This window comes from Saccopteryx bilineata, chromosome 9 (assembly GCF_036850765.1).
Source record: "Saccopteryx bilineata isolate mSacBil1 chromosome 9, mSacBil1_pri_phased_curated, whole genome shotgun sequence".
NCBI classification, from domain to species: Eukaryota; Metazoa; Chordata; class Mammalia; order Chiroptera; family Emballonuridae; genus Saccopteryx; species Saccopteryx bilineata.
The window spans coordinates 7,406,111-7,427,004 of NC_089498.1; the positions used below are offsets into that span (position 1 = coordinate 7,406,111).

The 20,894-nt window shown below is 41.2% G+C and overlaps 1 protein-coding gene across 3 annotated transcripts in view; it reads right to left on the reverse strand.

Moving 5' to 3' along the window:
• The window catches only part of RPGRIP1L (RPGRIP1 like), a 97,267-nt gene that overhangs the window by 20,470 nt on the left and 55,903 nt on the right, over positions 1-20,894 (reverse strand). For 2 of the 3 annotated variants that reach the window (XM_066242945.1, XM_066242946.1), the window contains exons 17-22: positions 20,208-20,586; positions 16,896-17,086; positions 16,686-16,772; positions 12,611-12,718; positions 11,996-12,170; positions 10,158-10,231 (exon numbers count right to left, since the gene is read on the reverse strand). In XM_066242945.1, coding sequence (XP_066099042.1) covers positions 10,158-10,231; positions 11,996-12,170; positions 12,611-12,718; positions 16,686-16,772; positions 16,896-17,086; positions 20,208-20,586 — 1,014 coding nt within the window. Of the gene's footprint in view, positions 1-10,157; positions 10,232-11,995; positions 12,171-12,610; positions 12,719-16,685; positions 16,773-16,895; positions 17,087-20,207; positions 20,587-20,894 lie in introns of those variants that run through there. The other variant, XM_066242947.1, reaches the window with a different exon arrangement.

Below are 20,894 nucleotides of genomic sequence, written 5' to 3' on the forward strand. Positions count from 1 at the left end.
AATAAGAGTATCTCAAAGACTGGACAGGGTTTTAGAATCTAGGTGGTAGGGTACTATTATTTCAATTCTTCTGTATGTTTGAAATTCTACGTAATAAAAAAAAAAGAAAAACAAAGTTCAAGTAGGAGCTCTGGAAGGGGAAACAAAATACCAAGTCTAGTGACAGTGACTGAAGCAGAACCTCCATGACTGTCCAGAATGACAGAGGGACACAACAGGTCTGAGCTCCACAGGCTTGGTGTCCTTCCGATAGTCAGCAGGCCGATAGTGTCGGCCCCGGGCTTTCCCGGGTTTGCCTCTTTTCTGTGTGTGTGGACCGCTGTGACTGGTCTGATGCTACTTCTCAGAACTCTGTCTTGTTCACCAATTGCCCTGTCAGCTTCCCTAGTTGGCGAATGTCAGCATCGGCATGTAAGAACAGCGTTTTCAAATTGTGATTGTGATGAACAGAAGTAATCGAAGTTGCTCAAACAAGAACTGCATGCAGCTTATTTTTAGTTGTCTGTATAGATGGAACTACACATTCGGTGATTGAATGATCTAGAAACGTGATGACAGCTGCTATTACTCTCAGAGAGAGAAAAAAAAGTTCGAGTTCTCATGATTTTGGCTGAATTCCACTATAGCTTCCTGACTGATGCTGATTCACATTTTCGGCCATATTTTTCTATAGTATTTACTCAGGCTTTTATCGGCATGCTCAGCGTTTTTGTTTCACTTCAGAGGCTCACTCGGGCTCTTCCTCTCATTTCAGCCATCACGGCGGCCACACTGTGGTTGGCTTGTGAGGCTTCTAGAAACTAACGCAATGTGACAGCCCTTAAACACACTGTAGCTTAACTGGGGATGGACTGTAATAAAGGTTTTACAACTTGTAAAACCTATGGCGAGATTACATGGGAGTTTTCTCCCATTATACATTTCTACAATGAATCAATATTTCTTTAACTCTTGAAGTTATGAAGTCTAGAAAATAATTTGGCATATTCAGGTATGCAACATCTTAAACAGATGTTACCGTTTTGCTGTATGTGACTGAAACCTTCTTGTTGTTACTGTTGAAGAAATGAAGTAGCTGAGCAGAGGTGAGGCGCTCACCTCCCTACCCCTCCCGCCCCTCCCTCCCCAAGGTGACCTCTAGCCTGACGTTGGTGTGTATCACTCCCAAACATGCGTTTACACTTTCCACTACATACGTATATGTCCATACACAACATATAGCATTAGATTGTTTTTAGACTTTATATTAGTGGTATCATCCTCTACTAATCATTTTGCAATTTTTGTATTTCCCCTCAATACCATATTTTTGAAATTTACAAATTTTTATAATTAAAACAAAGTAATTCTTTCATATGAACTGTTGTATAGAGGAGCTGTGGTGTGTAGAACTCGGTACTCTATAGCAAAACGACAGAGACAAGATGAGCATGGAAGGTGATGCTTGATGTCTATGCTCCCCGCAGGGCAAAATTTTGATTATGGTGAGTTCTAAGACAGGCTTAAAATACTTCAAAAACTCAAACTCGCCATCGTACTAACAGAGCCATATGTAAACAGGATAGGACTATTGGTGATTCTTCATTTCAGGCTGGGAATGGGCAGAGTCATTGCAAAGACAAAAAAAGGCCCCTGGGACTCACTGCAGGTTCCAAAGTTTCCACTTACTAGGAATCATATCCACTCTTTAGACAAGTTAGATTGAAAAGTCTTTGCTTTTCAAAATAATAGCTCTTGGGGAGAGATAAGAGTAAAGAGAAATGCCAACTGTGGAGGTAATGATGTTTTTACAAACAAAAGAAAACAAACCCAGTTTCATCAGTGGCAATAACCTCTCTTTCCTCAGATGTCCTGTTAAAAGGCACAATACGAATGCCAATATCGGAAACACCAGTGATGGAGATCGGAATGGTGCCAGGCAGAGTGCCCGTTGTGGGGGACACTGTCACCGTCTCCCTGTCACACTGCGCATCTCGACGGTCAGCCAGTTACAGAAGCTGCTGCCACGTGTTCTGACGTGAGGGCAGGAGTGCTCTCCCGCCCTAGCACCCCTGAGGGACGTGGCGCGTCTCCATAACTGCGGCTGGCTTCCTGCAGCAGGATAATGTGAAGGAAGGAGAGAATTTCAAAAACCGCTCTCAATCTCAGATGACTTCACTGGGCCGCTGCACTCCTACCATCATTGAGAACAGATGTCCCGGCACGGTGCTGCTCGCCCGTGGCTCCTGGGGAGCTTTAAACAAACTTCTGACTTACCTGGCCCGGGTGGAGACGGGGCTCGGCACGTGACAGTGCTCCCCAGGTCATTCTAAGGTGCAGCCACAGCAGGAGGACTGCTTTTCCCTGAAGCTGCGCTTCTCCAGCTACACTGGGACCCAGCATGATGACACACTGACCGCTGGCCCTGGTCTCCGAGGCCCTGATTCGTCCAGCGGGGGTGGGGTCCAAGGATCAAGCTGTCACAGATTCTCAGGTGATGTCTGTCCCCTGGTCTGGGAACCACACTTTGGGAACCACTGCTCTATCCAGAAAAGATTCACCCCACATTTGCTGACCCTATGATGTTTATAGAAAAGCTGCTACAATAGGCATATGAAACTGTCCTTTAGTTATTATTTAACGTCTTAGTAAAGAACAAAGTATTTCCTTTTTAGAAGCAATCTACACTCATCATTAAAAAGAACCAACACTATGAATCCCAAAAAGTCAACTATAAAAGTCCCCCCCCCCCCCCGGTTCCCTAACTCAGTCTTTGGCAGTTTCCCTGTACAGGGCCACAGAGCAAGTATCTTCTGCATTGCAGGCTACATGGTCTCTGTTGCAAGCAGTCCACTCTGCTCTTGCAGAGTGATGACAGCGGCAGACAGCGTGTCAGTGACAAGTGTGGCTGTGTTCCAATAAAACTTTATTTACAAAAATAGTAGAGAGCTGGATTGGGCATATCCACCCTAGTTGGCTGACCCTGCCCTGACCCACATCCCAGAGATATTTAGTGCTGATACTCTTTGAATTATATACTTTCAGACATTTTCTTTGCTTACATAAACCTAAATGTTATGTCTGCATGCTCATAAGACTACATATGTATGTATATGAATATATGTTTTTGTTTTATCTTTTTTTTTTTTTTTTTTTTTTACAGAGACAGAGAGAGAGTCAGAGAGAGGGATAGACAGGGACAGACAGACAGGAACAGAGAGAGATGAGAAGCATCAATCATCAGTTTTTCGTTGCAACACCTTAGTTGTTCATTGATTGCTTTCTTATATGTGCCTTGACCGCGGGCCTTCAGCAGACCTAGTGACCCCTTGCTCGAGCCAGTGACCTTGGGTCCAAGCTGGTGAGCTTTGCTCAAACCAGATGAGCCTGTGTTCAAGCTGGTGACCTCAGGTTCTCGAACCTGGGTCCTCACATCCCAGTCTGACGCTCTATCCACTGCACCATCACCCAGTCAGGCTGTTTGCTTCTTTTTAAATGGAATCATCAGTGAGTATAATTTCTTTTCCATTAACTTGGCAAAGGCCATGATAACAGGAAACAGGAATTTTCATACATTGTTATGTGCAAAAATGTTACTTATAAACAACATTTTAACCAGAAATGTGTGTATTTGCAAAAACTGATAGAAACTAAGGGTCCACCAAATGGGGCTTAACAGTGTGGTGACTGTTGGGGGGAGGGGGAGTGTGGGGGAGGTGTAGGGGGTAAATGGTGCTGAAGACTTGACTTGGGGGTGAACACACAATACAGTGCGCAGAGATGCGTCGTGGAATTGGGCACCTAAAACCTGTATAATTATGTTAACCAGTGTCACCCTGATAAATTCAATTAAAAATACAATAAACTAATAAATAAACAGATAAGTATGCTAGAGCTATACAATGGAATATCATGCATAGGTTAAAAGAAATAGTATCTACCACGTGGAGAGAAGTATGTGGTATATTAGTAAAAGGTAACAAAGTTGCAAAACATAAACAATAGTTTTAAAAGCAATTACTACCAGGAAGGTAATTGGGCGTTTCTGGTTATACTTTATAATATATATATTATATATATGTACAATATATATATAATATATATAATATATATAATATATATATGATAGAGAACCAGACTCCTATCATGTGCGCCAACTGGGATCCACCTGGCAGAACACCCCCACCCCTGCTCTGGAGCCGATGTAATCAACCAGCTATCCCCAGCACCTGAGGCTGACACTCGGAGAAACTGAGCCATCCTCAGTGCCCAGGGCCATGCTTGAACCAATCCAGCCACTGGCTGCAAGAGGGAAAGAGAGAGAAGGGGGACAGAGAGGGGGTAGAAGCAGATGGGCGCTTCTCCTGTGTGCCCTGACTGGGAATTGAACCCAGGACGTCCATATGCTAGGGTTACGCTTTATCCGCTGACATATCCACAAAACATATTTTGAAACCTACTCTATCTAACTTAAGACAGGTAAAACATTGGAGGGGGGCTTATTTTACCCACTGATAAGATATCATACTTGATTCTGAAGTCATTTAGTAATTTTTAATACATGAATTCTCCAAGTAGTGTGAGTATATGCACTGTGCCTTTCAAAGCTTCCGAAGCTATTCTTCCGGCCATCACTGCCACAATCACCCAGAAATGCCACTGCACACTGCTCTCAAGAACCTGCTGACCAGGTCGAGCTGCAGTTTAGGCCCATTAAATATGGCAGCTCTTGCAAAACTGTTTTAGTAGGAACGGAAAGAGAGAACTACATAAATACACGTGACACCCAAAAGTCCACTGGCCTTTCGGCCCGGATTTCCACCCTCACCTGGGGGTACACTTTAAGAGGTCTGCGGGTTGACGGCTATACGTTTAGTTGTGAAAACTGAGGCCGCCTTGCCCAAGCGCTGAAATTAGAAATAATGTGGAAGGAGGAGTGTTAACTCTTCCTTATCGCCATGACAGGTGCAAATTTTCTGTTCTGATGTCTGTTTGGAGGAGCTAAAACAAGGCTTTTCATCAATGTATTATACATCAAATTGATCCTGTTAACTTCTGATTATTCAAATTAATAAAATATTCATAGGGAAATGTCCAAAGTTTTATATTTCTCAGACCCGTCCCCCCCCCCCCCCCCAGAGTGACGCCCCTCTGTGAGCGCCGCCACCGCCGTCGCCATGGTGAGGCTGAGGGAGTCTGACAAGGCCGCGGGGCCCAGTCACGCCGCCCGCGCCGCCCTTTCAAGTGCCGAGAACAGAGATGGGGGCAAATTGGGCAGTAAGTTATGGTAATGACCTGATTTAATCCCGCCACTAAACTTTATGTAGCCTGTTAAAAAAGATGCTAACCCTAATTATGCCACTTTGGACAGGAAAGGAGGGGACAAGCATTTCATTCTGACAAAGTGAAGCTCATAAATGTTGTAAATGCAATGAGACAAAATGAAGTAATCTGTGATTAATTATACATCACAGACATGAAGAGAAGAGGAAGAGCCACGTAATATGTCCAAGTCCTGGGAAATCTGTTGGAGTCCTTTAAAGGATCAACATTCCTCAAAAATAACTGCGAGCTGTCAGAGGGTAACATGAAAAACGAAAACAGAAACAAAAACGCCTGAATGGTCTCAAACTGCTTACATAGTGTAGTAGTTAACTCAAATTCATAGTTTAATTGGCACGAATGATCTTTATCTAGAACACCACCTCTAGTCTAAATTTTGTGATATTATTAGGGTCGAGGCAATTTAAAAAAAAAATCTATAAAGTGGGGCTACCACAGAGCAGGCTTACCTAATTACTTTGTAACTAGTCTGTGTGCTTCTAATCTAGTCATTTTTTTTTTTTTGACAGAGACAGAGTTAGAGAGAGGGACAGATAAGGACAGACAGACAGGAGGGAGAGAAATGAGAAGCATTAACTCTTTGTTGCGGCACCTTAGTTGTTCATTGATTGCTTTCTCATAAGTGCCTTGACCTGCGGGTTACAGCAGAGTGAGTGTCCCCTTGCTCAAGCCAGTGACCTTGGGCTTCAAGCCAGTAACATTTGGGTCCAAGCCAGAAATCATGGGGTCAGTCTGTAATCCTATGCTCAATTTAGCGACCCTGAGCTCAAGCCGGTTCCCTTGGGGTTTCAGACCTGGGTCCTCCATGTCCCTGTCCAATGCTCTATCCACTGTGCTACAACCTGGTCAGGCTAATCTACTCTTCACATTACTGATAGCATGATCTTTTAAAATGCAATGCAGGAGTGTAAACTCCACAGAGCATTGTTCACTGGTATATTCCCTGTCTCAGGAAGAAGGCTTGGAATGCAGTAAATGCTCATTAAGTATCTACTTAATGAATGAGCGATCTTCTTCCCTTCCCTTAAAAATCCTTACTGGCTGCTCCTAGAATTTGCAGAGGGGCTTCAGCTCCTCCACAGTGAGGCCTCAGTGTTGGACATGCCTGTTCTCAGTCTATTCTCTGGGGCTCCCAGCGGTGCCGGAAGTACAGCCACCCTAAAACCACCCTGAACTCCCAGAGCAAGCCACGCTCCACCTTCTCCCACGCTCTCCCGCCTTCGTTCCCTGGCCTCCACTGAGCCCTCCTCGGCTTGAACTACCTCCTAACCACCTTCAACACTTGGTTCCAGCTTCGCGGCCTCCAGGAGTCCCCCTGGGAGAGGGTCCCCTGTGCCGACTCAGGCTCTCTCCCGAAGGCTCCCACAGCTCCCTGCCTCCCACGCTCCTGGTGCTGATCACTATGAGCTCTAACTCTGCTTCCCCTACAGACTGTGACTTCCTGGAGGCCAGAGATTGCTTCTTTTCCGACACAGTAAATGCTCGTGGATGAAGAATGGCTATGAAAATTAAAGCAGCTATTACAGAGGTTGTGCTTAGCACAGAGTAGCCCTGCGGGAACCCCTTCCTTCCGGAAAAAGCGATGTATCACTGTCCTGAGATTTCCACCTGAAGTGTTCTTAAAAAGGAGACGTAAGAGGCTATTGAGCCACAGATATTTCTGAGCTTAAAAAGGTTTTATGACACTTTACCTCAACCAAAATTAACATCATCAATAATCTGACACAGTACATCCTGCCCTCCTGACACGATGCACTGAAAAGCACTCAGCGTTGTTTCCAAAGCATTCCCACCAAAACGCACACGCGGAGTCCAACATGAGGAAACGCCACACACACCCAGACTGCAGAGCACTCTAGTATAAACGGCCGTGTCCTTAGAAACCACCAATGTTCTGAAAAAGCAACATAAAGAAAGGCAGAGGAACCACTGTGGATTTCAGGAGGCTACTGAGCCATGAAAACTACAGGCCATGTGTGATCTGAAATACATCCTGGACCAGGTCAATAAAATGCCATAAATGATACCACCGGTTCAGCCAGCACAATTCTAATGAGAAGTGTAGATTAGATAATACTATTACATTATTGTTTTGAAGTATTGAGGTAAAGAGGAATGATTCCTGCAACTCCCAAAGGACTCACTGCAACTAATGTATGTAAAATGTGTGTATACAAACATATACATACATGTGTGGACACACATACATTACATAGGAAAGGGAACATAAATTATTCAAAATAAGACAAATGTAGCCAAATGTTAACAGTTGGTGATTGCGGGTGGGCCGTGCGCATCATGGGCGGCCGCATGTGCACCACGGACGGACGGGGCGTACGCATCATGGGCGGGGCGTGTGCATCATGGGTGGCCGCATGTGCACCATGGATGGGGCGTACGCATCATGGGCGGGGCGTGTGCATCATGGGCCGCCGCATGTGCACCATGGATGGGGCGTATGCATCATGGGCGGGGCGTGCGCATCACTGATGGAGTGTATATGCAGGAGTTCCTCGTACCACTTTTGCAATCTTTAAAGAAAGAAGTTCCATGACTCATATGAAATGATTTGCAAAACTAGTGCACAGAAACGCTGGTATAACCACTAGAAAATGCTATATTTCTCCATTTTGATGACCTCTTGAATTTTGTTCCTATGTTTATAGATTATATTACGTGTATTTTACTATATTTGATATAAAATCTAACAATACTTTCACCTATTAGCCTAAGGTACTGGTCTGTACCTTCCACTAAAGGTAGAATTTTTACATGAGAACTGATGCATGACTACTGAGGCATAAAGTATTGTGTAGGGCAGATGCTTGCTTTAAATGTTTACACAACAGAGATGCCATCTAAAACATGATAGGAAATCACATTTGAGAAGGGTCATGAAGCTGTATTAAGCTGTAGCAAAGCAATGCAAGTTACTTTCCCAGCAGTAATAAGAGAAAGAATTTAAAGAAAAAAATATGTGTGTATGTTAGAATTAGTTGAATCTATTAGAGGAATAGTTCTTTCTCTCACTAAAGTTCGTTGTGAAATCGGAGTTCTTTATTTTACCTTAGCTAAGGGCAACAACATACAATTCCGTGAGATGCCATCAGGGTTGCCAACAGTCACGTGGTTCTGCTGTAGGTCTAATGTAGGATTTCTCAGCTTCAGCACTACTGACGTTCTGGGCCAGATAGTACTTTGTTGTGTGTTCTGTGCGCTGTAGCGTGTTTAGCAGCAACCCTGACCTCTGCCCACTAGATGCCAGCAGCAGTCCCTCCCAGGGTGATAACCAGAAATGTCTCCACATGCTGCCAAATGGTCTTCGGGGGACAAAACTGCTCCTAGTTGAGAACCACTGGTCTGAGAGGGTATAATTTAGATAACATTTTCCTATATTTCGCAAGTTACTTTTAGATGGTGTTTACAAAATAAAATTAACTATTGCACTGTTCCTCTAGTATCTACAGAATAAAATCCGAAATGTTTAGTCTTCTGCACTGTAACTGAGACCTTCTATCCCTTCACACAGAAAGGCTGCTCTAGCTGGCGCGTTCTTGACTCCTGGAACACGCAATGTGCACCCTTGGCTGGACCAGAAGGGCACGTAATTTTGTCCCTGCTGCCATCTGTCCCCATCTTTGAGATGTCAGTCACAGTTCAAGCAGGACATTCCTGTTTCCCGTGTGACCAGCCAGCAGAATGGATCAAGGGTGCCCCAGAGGGACCCACTCCAGAGGCTAGCCTGGTGAGTCAGTTCTTCTTCCCCGGGGCTGGGCACGTCTGCGTGGCAACGAGTGAGGGAAGCAGAGAAGGCGTAGGACGGGAAAAAGCAGACATGCTGCCCACAAGCAATTTGGCAGGAACAATAAGGATTCCATGTATATAGGTCAGAGGATGTTATTATAGTTAATAATTATATACTAAGAACAACAACAATATTAAAACTTTGGATAGGTGAACTGTTCTGTTTGCATTTATCAATTACAGAAACAAAGAATTACTCTACTGAAACATCCGTGACAACTAAAACATTCTGTTCTATGGGTTTGTTCTGCAGAGATTAAGTGGAAAAATTTAAGAATTGAAATAAGTATTGCAATCTTACAAATAGGGATTCTAGAAAAAAAGAGTATAATTAATCATTTCAAGAAAATTAATATAGATGAAACCTTTCACTCTACTTACATTTATTTTATAAAACCACTAGCCCCCATCCTTACAATAAATAATGCTTTGGTAAGTGGTTATATTTCCCATATAAATTAAATTATAATTTTCTTTTCAAAGTTTCTATTTACATACCGCTTTTCAGCAATGTACTACAAAACAGGCAAAATATACCTACAGGAGGTTAATTACCTTCTAACAAGGTCTAGTTTTTTAGCAGAAATGAAAGAATTATAATAGCTTATCAGTAGATATATTTGGATATGAAAAAGCTATACATTCACTTTTACATGTGATTAAAGTTTTAAATGCCATCTCACATTCTGAATTCTTTAAAGTTCAGATTTGATTTAATATATCCTTGTACAACAGTTCCAAAAATAAGTCAGGGAACTCAACTGATTTTTACGAGTACATTTTGAAGCTACTGAATGTTAGGCACTCGTAACACGTAAGCAAAAATAATGCTTAGTTTGTAGCTCTTACATAATGAAACTATCAAGAAAATTTTCTTATACTGGATGATTACTTGAATAAGATTATGATAATGCATTAAATTACTTCCAGAAATATTTTTAACTTAAGATGTTCATCTATGAAGACTGATATACTATGAATGAAAAGCAACTTCATTTCAGAACATTTCTAATAGGTATCAAGTAACTGACCTCCTGGCTACTCTTGGAGACAGGACCTGGAATAACACACTCATCACTGTCAGAAGCTGATCTGTCTTCTTCATCTGTTAAAAAACAAAATTTTAGTGGTTTAAATCTCTAAACCAGTTATATTTACACCTTGTGAAATGGAGAGAAATAAGCATATATTATAAGGATAACCTTAAAAGAACAATATGATAATCACATCTAAGTGTTTTTTAGAAGCAAAAATATTTGCATTTACATTACATTATATATATTTATATTTATTTTTATTTTTCTTAAATGAGAAGCAGGGAAACAGAGAGACAGACTCCCACATGTGCCCTGACCGGGATACACCCAGCAAACCCCCTATGGGGTGATGCTTTGCCCATCTGGGGCCATTGCTCCATTGCTTGGCAACTGAGCTATTTTAGCCCCTGAGGTGAGGCCATGGAGCCATACTCAGCACCCAGGGCCAACTTGCTCCAACTGAGCCATGGCTGCAGGAGGGGAAGAGAGAGAGAGCAAAAGAAGGAAGAGGGGGAGGGTTGGGGAAGCACATGGTTGGGGAAGCGTCTCCTGTGTGCCCTGACTGGGAATTGAACCTGGGACATCCACAGGCCAGGCCAATGTTCTACCACTAATCCAACTGGCCAGGGCTATGTTATATTTTAGAAAAGAGAAAAAAAAGACTGAAAATATCAAGTTTAGTTTTAGTAGAAACAAAGAAATAAAAGTATAGTTTGTTCTAGTAGGAACTTAAAAAATAATTTTTAAGAGGACAGAGTAGTAGATGTTTTTGAACAGCCTAATCAATAATAGTGCGTGAGATCAAGTTATTCTTACTATTTAATAACATTTTAAAAAGTTTTATAGCTTATTGTGGTAAAACTGACGTCCAATAAACCACACACATTTAAAGTGTAAACTTTGATATTTTGATAGCTAGAATTCTGTGAAAGCATCACCACAATTAAGATTATAAACATACTTACTACCCCCAAAAGTCCCCTCCTGCCTTTTCATGTCTTTCTTCCCTTCATCATCTCTCTTCCCGTTTGTCCTTCCCCCAGCCACAACTTAGATGCTTTCTGTCACTACAGATTTGTCTTTTCTACATATTTATGTAGTTAGATCCTGTTGTAAGTTGCCTTATTTTTGGTCTGAGTTCTTAGTTTTAATTTTTAAAAAAGTCAAGTCCTCCAGAATAACCCAGATGACAGCACTGAGCCCAGAGAGACAATGGAGCCACGTGGCCTATGAACCAGGAGCGTGGTCAGCAGTCACACCCGTGTTCTGTGGGCACCGCCAGTGGGAAGAAGAAGATGGGCAACCCTTCCACCTGATAGCGAAACCACCAGCGTGAACTCCCGCCATCATTTGTCAGAGAACAGGGACCAGGAAGGAGGCCCGTTATTTAATGAGGATGTTCTTTTTTTTTTTTTTGTATTTTTCTGAAGTTGGAAACGGGGAGGCAGTCAGACAGACTCCCGTATGCGCCCGACCAGGACCCACCCGGAACGCCCACCAGGGGCGATGCTCTGCCCATCCTGGGCGTTGCCCTGTTGCATCCAGAGCCACTCTAGCACCTGAGGCAGAGGCCATGGAGCCATCCTCAGCGCCCGGGCCAACCTTGCTCCAATGTAGCCTTGGCTGCGGGAGGGGAAGAGAGAGACAGAGAGGAAGGAGAGGGGGAGGGGTGGAGAAGCAGATGGGCACTTCCCCTGTGTGCCCTGGCGAGGAATCGAACCCGGGACTCCTGCACACCAGGTCGACGCTCTACCACTGAGCCAACTGATGAGGCGTACTATTAAATCAAGCTAAGAGTTAAATAAATAACGTCAGTTTATAAAGACAGTCACCTTCCGGTTCCAATTCCTCAGTTATTTCTGTGTCGTCTTCAGAAGAAGTGGCACTGTGCTGCGCAAGCTGCCCCTGGGACAGCAGCGACGCCTGGCGGTGGCGCCCTGGCCGCCTCTCCTCTGGGCTCTCCTCCGGGCTCTCCTCCGCCCCCGCGGCACGGCTCTCCTGCGAAGCCTGGACGGAGGAGAGCACACTGATGTTCTTTTATTAGATCTTGTCTGTAGCATTTTTGCTAAAGCACTTGAATAATGAGGCAGGCGAACCTGAGACTTAAATATATAGACATGCCGCACACGTGTCGTTCAAAAATAATCACTTAAATGGTACAAATGAAAATATGCATGTAAATGGAAATCGAATTATAAACTAAGAATAAAAAATACATTAATTTCAAAATAAAATTGACAGTACTTCGCATATCTATTTGATATTATGCTAATATCAGTATGATTGTAGCTGTTATACTTGTTATATTTTTTATCTTTCTATTCTAAGGATCACATGCAATGAATGATAAGATCAATGCGATGATTTACTGATCCACATCAATATGAAGACAGAGTCTTTAAGAACCAAATTTAGCCTATTGAAATAATTTTAATACAAACACGTACCTCTGAAATAGGTGACACAGCTGGCATATTAATATCTATTTCCGGAGCACGCTCCACTTCTGGTAAAACTTTCTTCCTAACCTCAGGAGGAGTAGAAGTCTCCTTATACTAAAGTGAAAACACGCACATCTGTTATTCTGGATTATTACTAAATCCCAAACCATCCTGAGACATTTACACACGTATGTGTATATATAAATATATACATGCTGTTTTTATTTTTATTTTTTTGCTTATTTTTATTTTGTGTATTTCTATGATAATTATACATTCATATAAAGTTGCATATGCTAGATTAAGTACATGCTTTCTATCAATTAACAAAAGTCAACCATTATTCCCTGATTCATTAACTGATGTTTATTATTAAAATATAGTTTATTATTTTTGCTATATTAGAGGGAAACATGCCCAATAAAGAAAGTTTAAAAGAAAAGAAAAGAGAAACCAATATAAATTCATATGCCCATCATTTAATGATAATATCTGTTAATAACTAGTTAGATTTCTATTTCTTTATAATTTATTTTTAATGCAAAAAAAATTTTTTGTTATACAGTGATAATTATATTGTAAATATAATATTTCCTGTTACAGTAAAAAAAACAACATTGTAACATAAAATTTTCTCCTGATATGCTACTCTGGGTAAACATTATTTTTTTTTAGCAGGAAAAACAAAATAAAATTTAATAGGCCAATGAAATATAGAATGGAAGTAATCTTTTAAAATATATAATATCCAGAGCCACAGAGGTTATAACAATTTGCTGACTGATTTTTGTCATGATACCATACTATAGTATTCTTTTACAGATAGGGAAACTAAACTACAGTGATTAGTATAGAAATATTTTCCAATGCATTATTTTAATCAAACCTCACAACAACCATGCAAGAATTTACATCACCATTTTTTTTAATAATTAAAAATTTTTTTTTTAATTTTTTATTTATTCATTTTTAGAGAGGAGAGAGAGAGGGAGAGAGAGAGACAGAGAGGGAGAGAGAGGAGAGAGAGACAGGGAGAGAGAAGGGGGGAGGAGCTGGAAGCATCAACTCCCATATGTGCCTTGACCAGGCAAGCCCAGGGTTTCGAACCGGCGACCTCAGCATTTCCAGGTCGACGCTTTACCCACTGCGCCACCACAGGTCAGGCACCATTTTTTTTTTTGAGAAAACAAACTCAGTGACAATGTAATATTACATTGAGTGGATATATCATGATTTCCTGAACCATTTTACTAGTGTTGGAAATTTAACTAGATTTTCAGGTACTGTGGCTAATGTTGCAACAAACATCTCTACGTATATGTCTTTTTTATTTTAATGATCGTTTACTTAGGAATCAGGCTACCTGTGTTCAAATCTCAGATCTACTGCTTTGACCTTGAGCAAGTTACTTAACCTCTGTAGACATTCCTTCCCTGATATTTAAATGGGAATTCTAGCATGAACAACATGAAGTTGTGAGGATTAGATGAGTTCAAGGAATACAAGGCATCAGGTCAGTGCCTGACACACAGTGAGCCAATAAATACCAGCTAGAAAACATTCCCTGAACATTAATTACTCAATTAATTTATTTAGAACACATAAATTAAATATTCTGTATATGTCAGATGTCATTTTAAGCCCTGGGGAGAAAGAGTATTTTGATCTTGGTGGTGGGTACACAGATCTATATTTACGCAAAAATTCATTGAGCTGTGTGTTTAAGATTTGCGTCCTTTACAATAGAGAAGTTATATTACAAAGGAAGTAATTTTTTTTTCCTCTTTTTTTTTTTTTTTTTTTTTAATTTTTTCATTTTTCTGAAGCTGGAAACAGGGAGAGACAGTCAGACAGACTCCCGCATGCACCCGACCGGGATCCACCCGGCACGCCCACCAGGGGCGACGCTCTGCCCACCAGGGGGCGATGCTCTGCCCATCCTGGGCGTCGCCATGTTGCGACCAGAGCCACTCTAGCGCTTGGGGCAGAGGCCACAGAGCCATCCCCAGCACCCGGGCCATCTTTGCTCCAATGGAGCCTTGGCTGCGGGAGGGGAAGAGAGAGACAGAGAGGGAAAGCGCGGCGGAGGGGTGGAGAAGCAAATGGGCGCTTCTCCTGTGTGCCCTGGCCGGGAATCGAACCCGGGTCCTCCGCACGCTAGGCCGACGCTCTACCGCTGAGCCAACCGGCCAGGGCAAGGAAGCAATTTTTTTTAAGTCCACAAGAGATGATGGTGACTTGAGTGGTAAGAGTAGAGATGATCTGAATATAGGGTGTAATCTGAGTATAGCTCACAGGTTTTGCAGATGAACTGGATGTGAGATGTGAGAAAAAGGAGTCAAAATTTCGTGGCTGTGCCAGCGTTATATGATCAGATGGTCACTTACTGAGAATGGGAAAAATGAAAGAGAAAAAATTGGGAAGAGGATTAGTGAAATCAGGTGTGGGTTTTGACATGTTAAGCCTAGATTCCTCTTAGACATCCAGTGTATATGAAATAAGCAGTATCAAAATACCCATGGAATTGGGCAGTGAGATCAAGCCTGGAGATTATGAATAGGGGAGTGTCAGCATATAGATGCTTCTTAAAACTAGGGGACTGGATAAGCGCTCTTATCATTGATATAGACTGAGAAGAGAAGAGGTCTTGGTCTGAAGTTTGGCTGCTGATGCACCTCAACATTGGGACACACAGGCCCTGGCTGGTTGGCTCAGTGGTAGAGTGTCGGCCTGGTGTGCAGGAGTCCCGGGTTTGATTCCCGGCCAGGGCACACAGGAGAAGCGCCCATCTGCTTCTCCACCCCTCCCCCTCTCTCCTTCCTCTCTGTCTCTCTCTTCCCCTCCTACAACCAAGGCTCCATTGGAGCAAAGTTGGTCCAGGCGCTGAGGATGGCTCCATGGCCTCTGCCTCAGGCACTAGAATGGCTCTGGTTCCAACAGAGCAACGCTCCAGAGGGGCAGAGCATCGCCCCCTGGTGGGCATGCTGGGTGAATCCCGGTCGGGCGCATGCGGGAGTCTGACTGCCTCCCCGTTTCTAACTTCAGAAAAATACAAAACAAAACAAAAAACAAAAAAAAAACCCAACAAAAAAAACCCAAAACAAAACAAAACAAAACAAAAAAAGACATTGGGAGACACGGTCCAGGAGACGGAGAATAACTGGTAAGCCTGAAGGAAGACTCGGAAGGGGCAGTATCTCAGAGGCCAAGACAAGAGGGAGCAAGAACGGGTGTCAACGGACTGGAAGGTGAAGACGGGGAAGAGGAACTGGTCACAGAATGACTGGCTACCGGAAATGGCAAAATGAAAGTCAGGGTGACCTTAGCAAGAGTGATTTTAATCAGGATGAGGTCTGACCAGAGTGAGTTCAAGAAACACCATGAAAGGGAGACAAAATTAAAACAATTTTTGAAGGGTTTCCCCCCCTTTTTGGTAAACAAGGGGCAAAAGATTAGGGTGAAAGATATGAGGCCAAAGAGTTCTTTTTATTTTTTTAATTTATTTTTCTTCTGAAGCTGGAAACGGGGAGAGACAGTCAGACAGACTCCCGCATGCGCCCGACCGGGATCCACCCGGCACGCCCACCAGGGGCGACGCTCTGCCCACCAGGGGGCGATGCTCTGCCCCTCCGGGGCATCGCTCTGCCGCGACCAGAGCCACTCTAGCGCCTGGGGCAGAGGCCAAGGGGCCATCCCCAGCGCCTGGGCCATCTTTGCTCCAATGGAGCCTTGGCTGCAGGAGGGGAAGAGAGAGACAGAGAGGAAGGGGGGGGGTGGAGAAGCAAATGGGCGCTTCTCCTATGTGCCCTGGCCAGGAATCGAACCCGGGTCCCCCGCATGCCAGGCCGACGCTCTACTGCTGAGCCAACCGGCCAGGGCCCAAAGAGTTCTTACTCAAGGAGTAAGAACAGTTAATATATATACATACAATGCCAAATTATATAGCTAACATTTTAAAGGAAAAAGAAATATTTTACTCATCCGTTATTTAAATCAGTTAGGGTACACTGTACCTATATCATTTATTTTCAATATTTGTCATAGGAAAAAAAAATCAGTATTTTAAGTGTTTATTACTTACAGAATCCTGATGTGGTGAGACTTCATCCACGAAAGACACCTTCTTCTCTACAGCCGTGAGACGTTGTCTGGGTTTAGGTGTTGGTGCCTAAGATAAACCAACATGCCAAATGCATATGATGAATAACTATTATTTAGATAAAGCTTCAACTAGTTTTTCTCTTTTTGTGGCTACCAGTTTTACAAGAAATTCAAAGTCACTATTACTTACTACAACTGACGTGCTCACAGAGGATGTTGGAGGTTGTCTTTGAACCACTTCTGGCTCTTCTTTGTTTATAAGACTTCCTAAGTCTTCAGACATTATGGATTCACTTGGGGGAAGGTATGCAAATTTCCATTTCAGTATAACATGAATGGTCCCTGCAGGGTGCTTTTTATAATCTGTTAACTCAAATATTCCTGTCAAATCACAAAAAATAATTTTAATTAATGCTAGAGTAAAGCTTTATTACCAGAATAATTAAAGATAACTACCAACAACTTAAAGAATAATTTTGACGTTTACTTGCAACCCAAATGGCTTAGAGACATTAAATAAAATAAAGACAGAAGAATATATGATGGGTTCCTCTCTCAAGTAGATAATATTGACTCAAAGTTGAGAAAATTAACTTATAAATATTTTAATCCACTGAAATGAAATTCAGAGATTATTCAAAATTCTTAGCCATGCTCTAAGACATTATCTGGGTTATAGTTCAAATAGCAACCTTCATTTTGATTTGAATATTCTTGCAAAAGACTTGTCTGTATAGAAAAATATATTAAAACTTTAAATTTTTAAGTAATTTATATATCTAAATGACTCTATATTACTATATAATTCTATTATAATTTTAAATATATTATTGGCATTTGTTACATTCTTCCAAATTAATAGTATAGTAAAAAAAAAAATGTCCATAAGGTAAACTCTCCCAAACATATAGCAGTAATAAAAAGTATTGCTTACCTATATCTGTAATATTTAGTCATAAATTTTAATCATTATACTACATTTTTCAATATGAAGAAGCCCTGACTTGAAAACAAACAAACCTATATTTAAAGTATAACTTTTGTTTAGTGGTAGGTATCCTTTACTTGATCTTCAAGTATATGATAAGTCTTTCAGTGGTTGGTTGGGAAATAAAGAACAAAACAGCTCTAGATGTTAGGTAGAACAAAAGGATACAGATGGAATATAGGGAAGTGATAAACTTCTATAATAGGCACAGGTGAGACTTCCAGAATGGCTGGGTGAAGAGCTCAGTAAATCCGTTCCATAATATGATATAAATGACAAAACCAGAAAAAATGATCAAGAACAACTATTTAAGGCCTCTGGAAATGGATCAGAGATGTACAACAAATTGAGAAGCCCTTACTCAAGGAAATCTACTGAGCCTCAGTAAGAATGGTAGAAGTCAGAATAGACTCTAGTAAGCTGTGTGTCCGTGAGACTTGTAGAAGGCCTGAACTTGGAATGCATTATCCAAGCCATTCACCGACCCGTAGGCAGAGGGTGGGAGCCTACCAGTCCAAGGTGTTTAAGCACAACCTTTGACCAATCATTGGTTGACCACTAGACTATGCTGACTCAGGCTTAAAATAAACACAAAATAAAATAAACAAAAACTTACCAAAAACATCAGTTACTACAGTGAAGGAAAAGGGTACAGGATTAGTTTGGGCAAGTCACCAAACAAAAACAGAAATCACCCCATGGAGTAGGGAAGCTGGAACCTAGCGTTGCTACAATATAGTATCTGTAGTATCCTCAATGCCCAGTTTTAAGACAAAAAAACAAACAAACAAAAAAAGGAGAGAGAGAAATATGAAGAAACCAAGAGTGTGATATATCCACAGGGGAAAAAAGCCATCAACAGATACCTTTTGAGGGTGTCCACATGTTAGACTCAGCAGACAAAGACTTCAGAGCAGCTATTATAACTATGTTCCAGGAACCAAAAGAAACCATATTTAAAACATTAAAGTATAGTTACAATGACCTAAAACATAGAATATAATAAACAGAAATTATATAAAAAAAGAACTAAAAAGAAATTCAGGAGTTGAAAAGTACAATTACTGAAATGAAAAAATTCAATAGATGGGCTCAATAGGAGATTTGACCTGGCAGAAGAATCAGTAATTTTGAAGACAAACCAGTAGAGATGACCAATTTGAAGAAGAAAAATTGAACAGAAATGTACACAGCCTTAGAGCCTTGTGGAACACCATTAAATATATGAACATATTTGTAATGGGAGTCCAAGAAGAAGAAAAAAAGGGCAAAAAATAATTCAAGAAATAATGGCAAAGACTCCCCAGATTTGGTACATAACAATAATGTTACTCCCCAGATTTGGTACATAACAATAATGTTACTCCCCAGATTGGGTACATAACAATAATGTTACTCCCCAGATTGGGTACATAACAATACTGTATACACAAAGAAGCTCAACAAATTCCAAGCAGGGTAAGCACAAAGGGATCCATATATAGACACATCAGAGTTGAAATGTTGAAAAATAAAAAAAAAGAAGAAAATCTTGATAAAGGCATCAAGCACCAGGGGACCATATTAACATTAACAGCTGACTTCTCATCAGAAACAATGGATGCCAGAAGTCAGTTGTCTGATGTACTCAAAGTGCTTAAAGAAAACAATAACTGATGACCCTGAATATTGTATGCAGCAAGACTGTCAAAAAGTAATAACAAAATAGCAAAGTAAAAACATTCCAGATAACAAGGGTTGAGAGAATTCACTTCCAGCAGACCTGACTTATAAGGCATGTTAAAGGAAAGTCTTCAGGCTGAAAGGAAGTGACACCAGATGGTAACTCAAATCAACACCAAGGAATAGACCAACAAAGCTAATTACTTATATAGGTAATTATAAAAGATAGTATAAAGATTGGTTTTTCATAATTTCTTAACTAATTTAAAAGACAACTGCATAAAACAATAATTGTAAAATTATATTGTTAGACTTATATAAAGACAAAAATTATATGAAAATAATAGTACAAAGGCCTCAGAGGAAGTGAAGTTATACTGTAGTGAGGAAGGGACACCACGACAGTAGAGGAAGACGTACAGTGTATCAGAAATGGTAGATATACAGGTTAATATAAAAAGCCTCCTTGCTTCTCTTAGTTTCTTTGAAGGTTATAAGATATATAGAGCAGTACTTATAGCATTATATTGTTGGGTTTCTAACAGATACAGGCACACAATACACATAGAGATGACAATACACACTGGAGGAGGGGACAGAATGATGCTGAAGCAGACCTATATTTTAATGAAATTGTTAGTATTCATTTTAAGTAGATTGTGATAAGTTAAGATAGTGTAATTCCTGGAACAACTACTAAAAAAAAAACCTCAAAAATTATGTTATAGGCCCAAAGTCAAAGATTATCAGAGATGGTTAGGAAGATCAACTATAAACAGAACAACACATCCATAAAACTAAGGCAAAACAAAGGTTTGTTTTACAACGTCACAAAGTCGGAAACTGGCTCACCTGAGATAGCCCTGTCATGTGCCAATGAAATCAGAGGCACACTGACTTTTCCTATGTAGATATCGTCCTGGGTATCACTATCGTCAAACACATAAAAACTCAGAGACTCTGACTTAAGGTACCGATCCAAATCCATATTCATTGGCACCGGGAAACACATATGATCATCAAACTGTGGATCACTGCTACTGGGAATGATGACTGTATCATGGTCTGCAAAATCAAAAAACTTGTACACAACATATGGGTGCGGCTGAAGGTGGCTTGCTCGGGACTGCAGGTGGTTGCAACATCTAATTGTAATGTGAAGTTCATTTAAGTTGCCATCTGCGGGATCAGTAGAATTGAGCTGAGCAGTTTTGGGTGCTTGCTGACTTAACTGGAAAAACATACATATTTATATTATAGTAATAATACAATCAAAAGATAAACAGCAGCTGCCAACCCCCAAACAAAAGAATTTTGTAAATGGACAAAATCCTTAATATTTTCACTTCATAGTGAATTTCTCAGTAAAAGACTCCTAAGTCTTATTCAAAACCAACATTCACTAGAATGTGTGAACAGATGATCCTGTGCTTTTAGCAACAAACACACAAGACTGAACATGTGTGTAGAAACTGCTGCTAAAACCACATAAAACGAAGAAAAAGTTAATCTGATGTTCTCTCTTTTTATTTAACAACC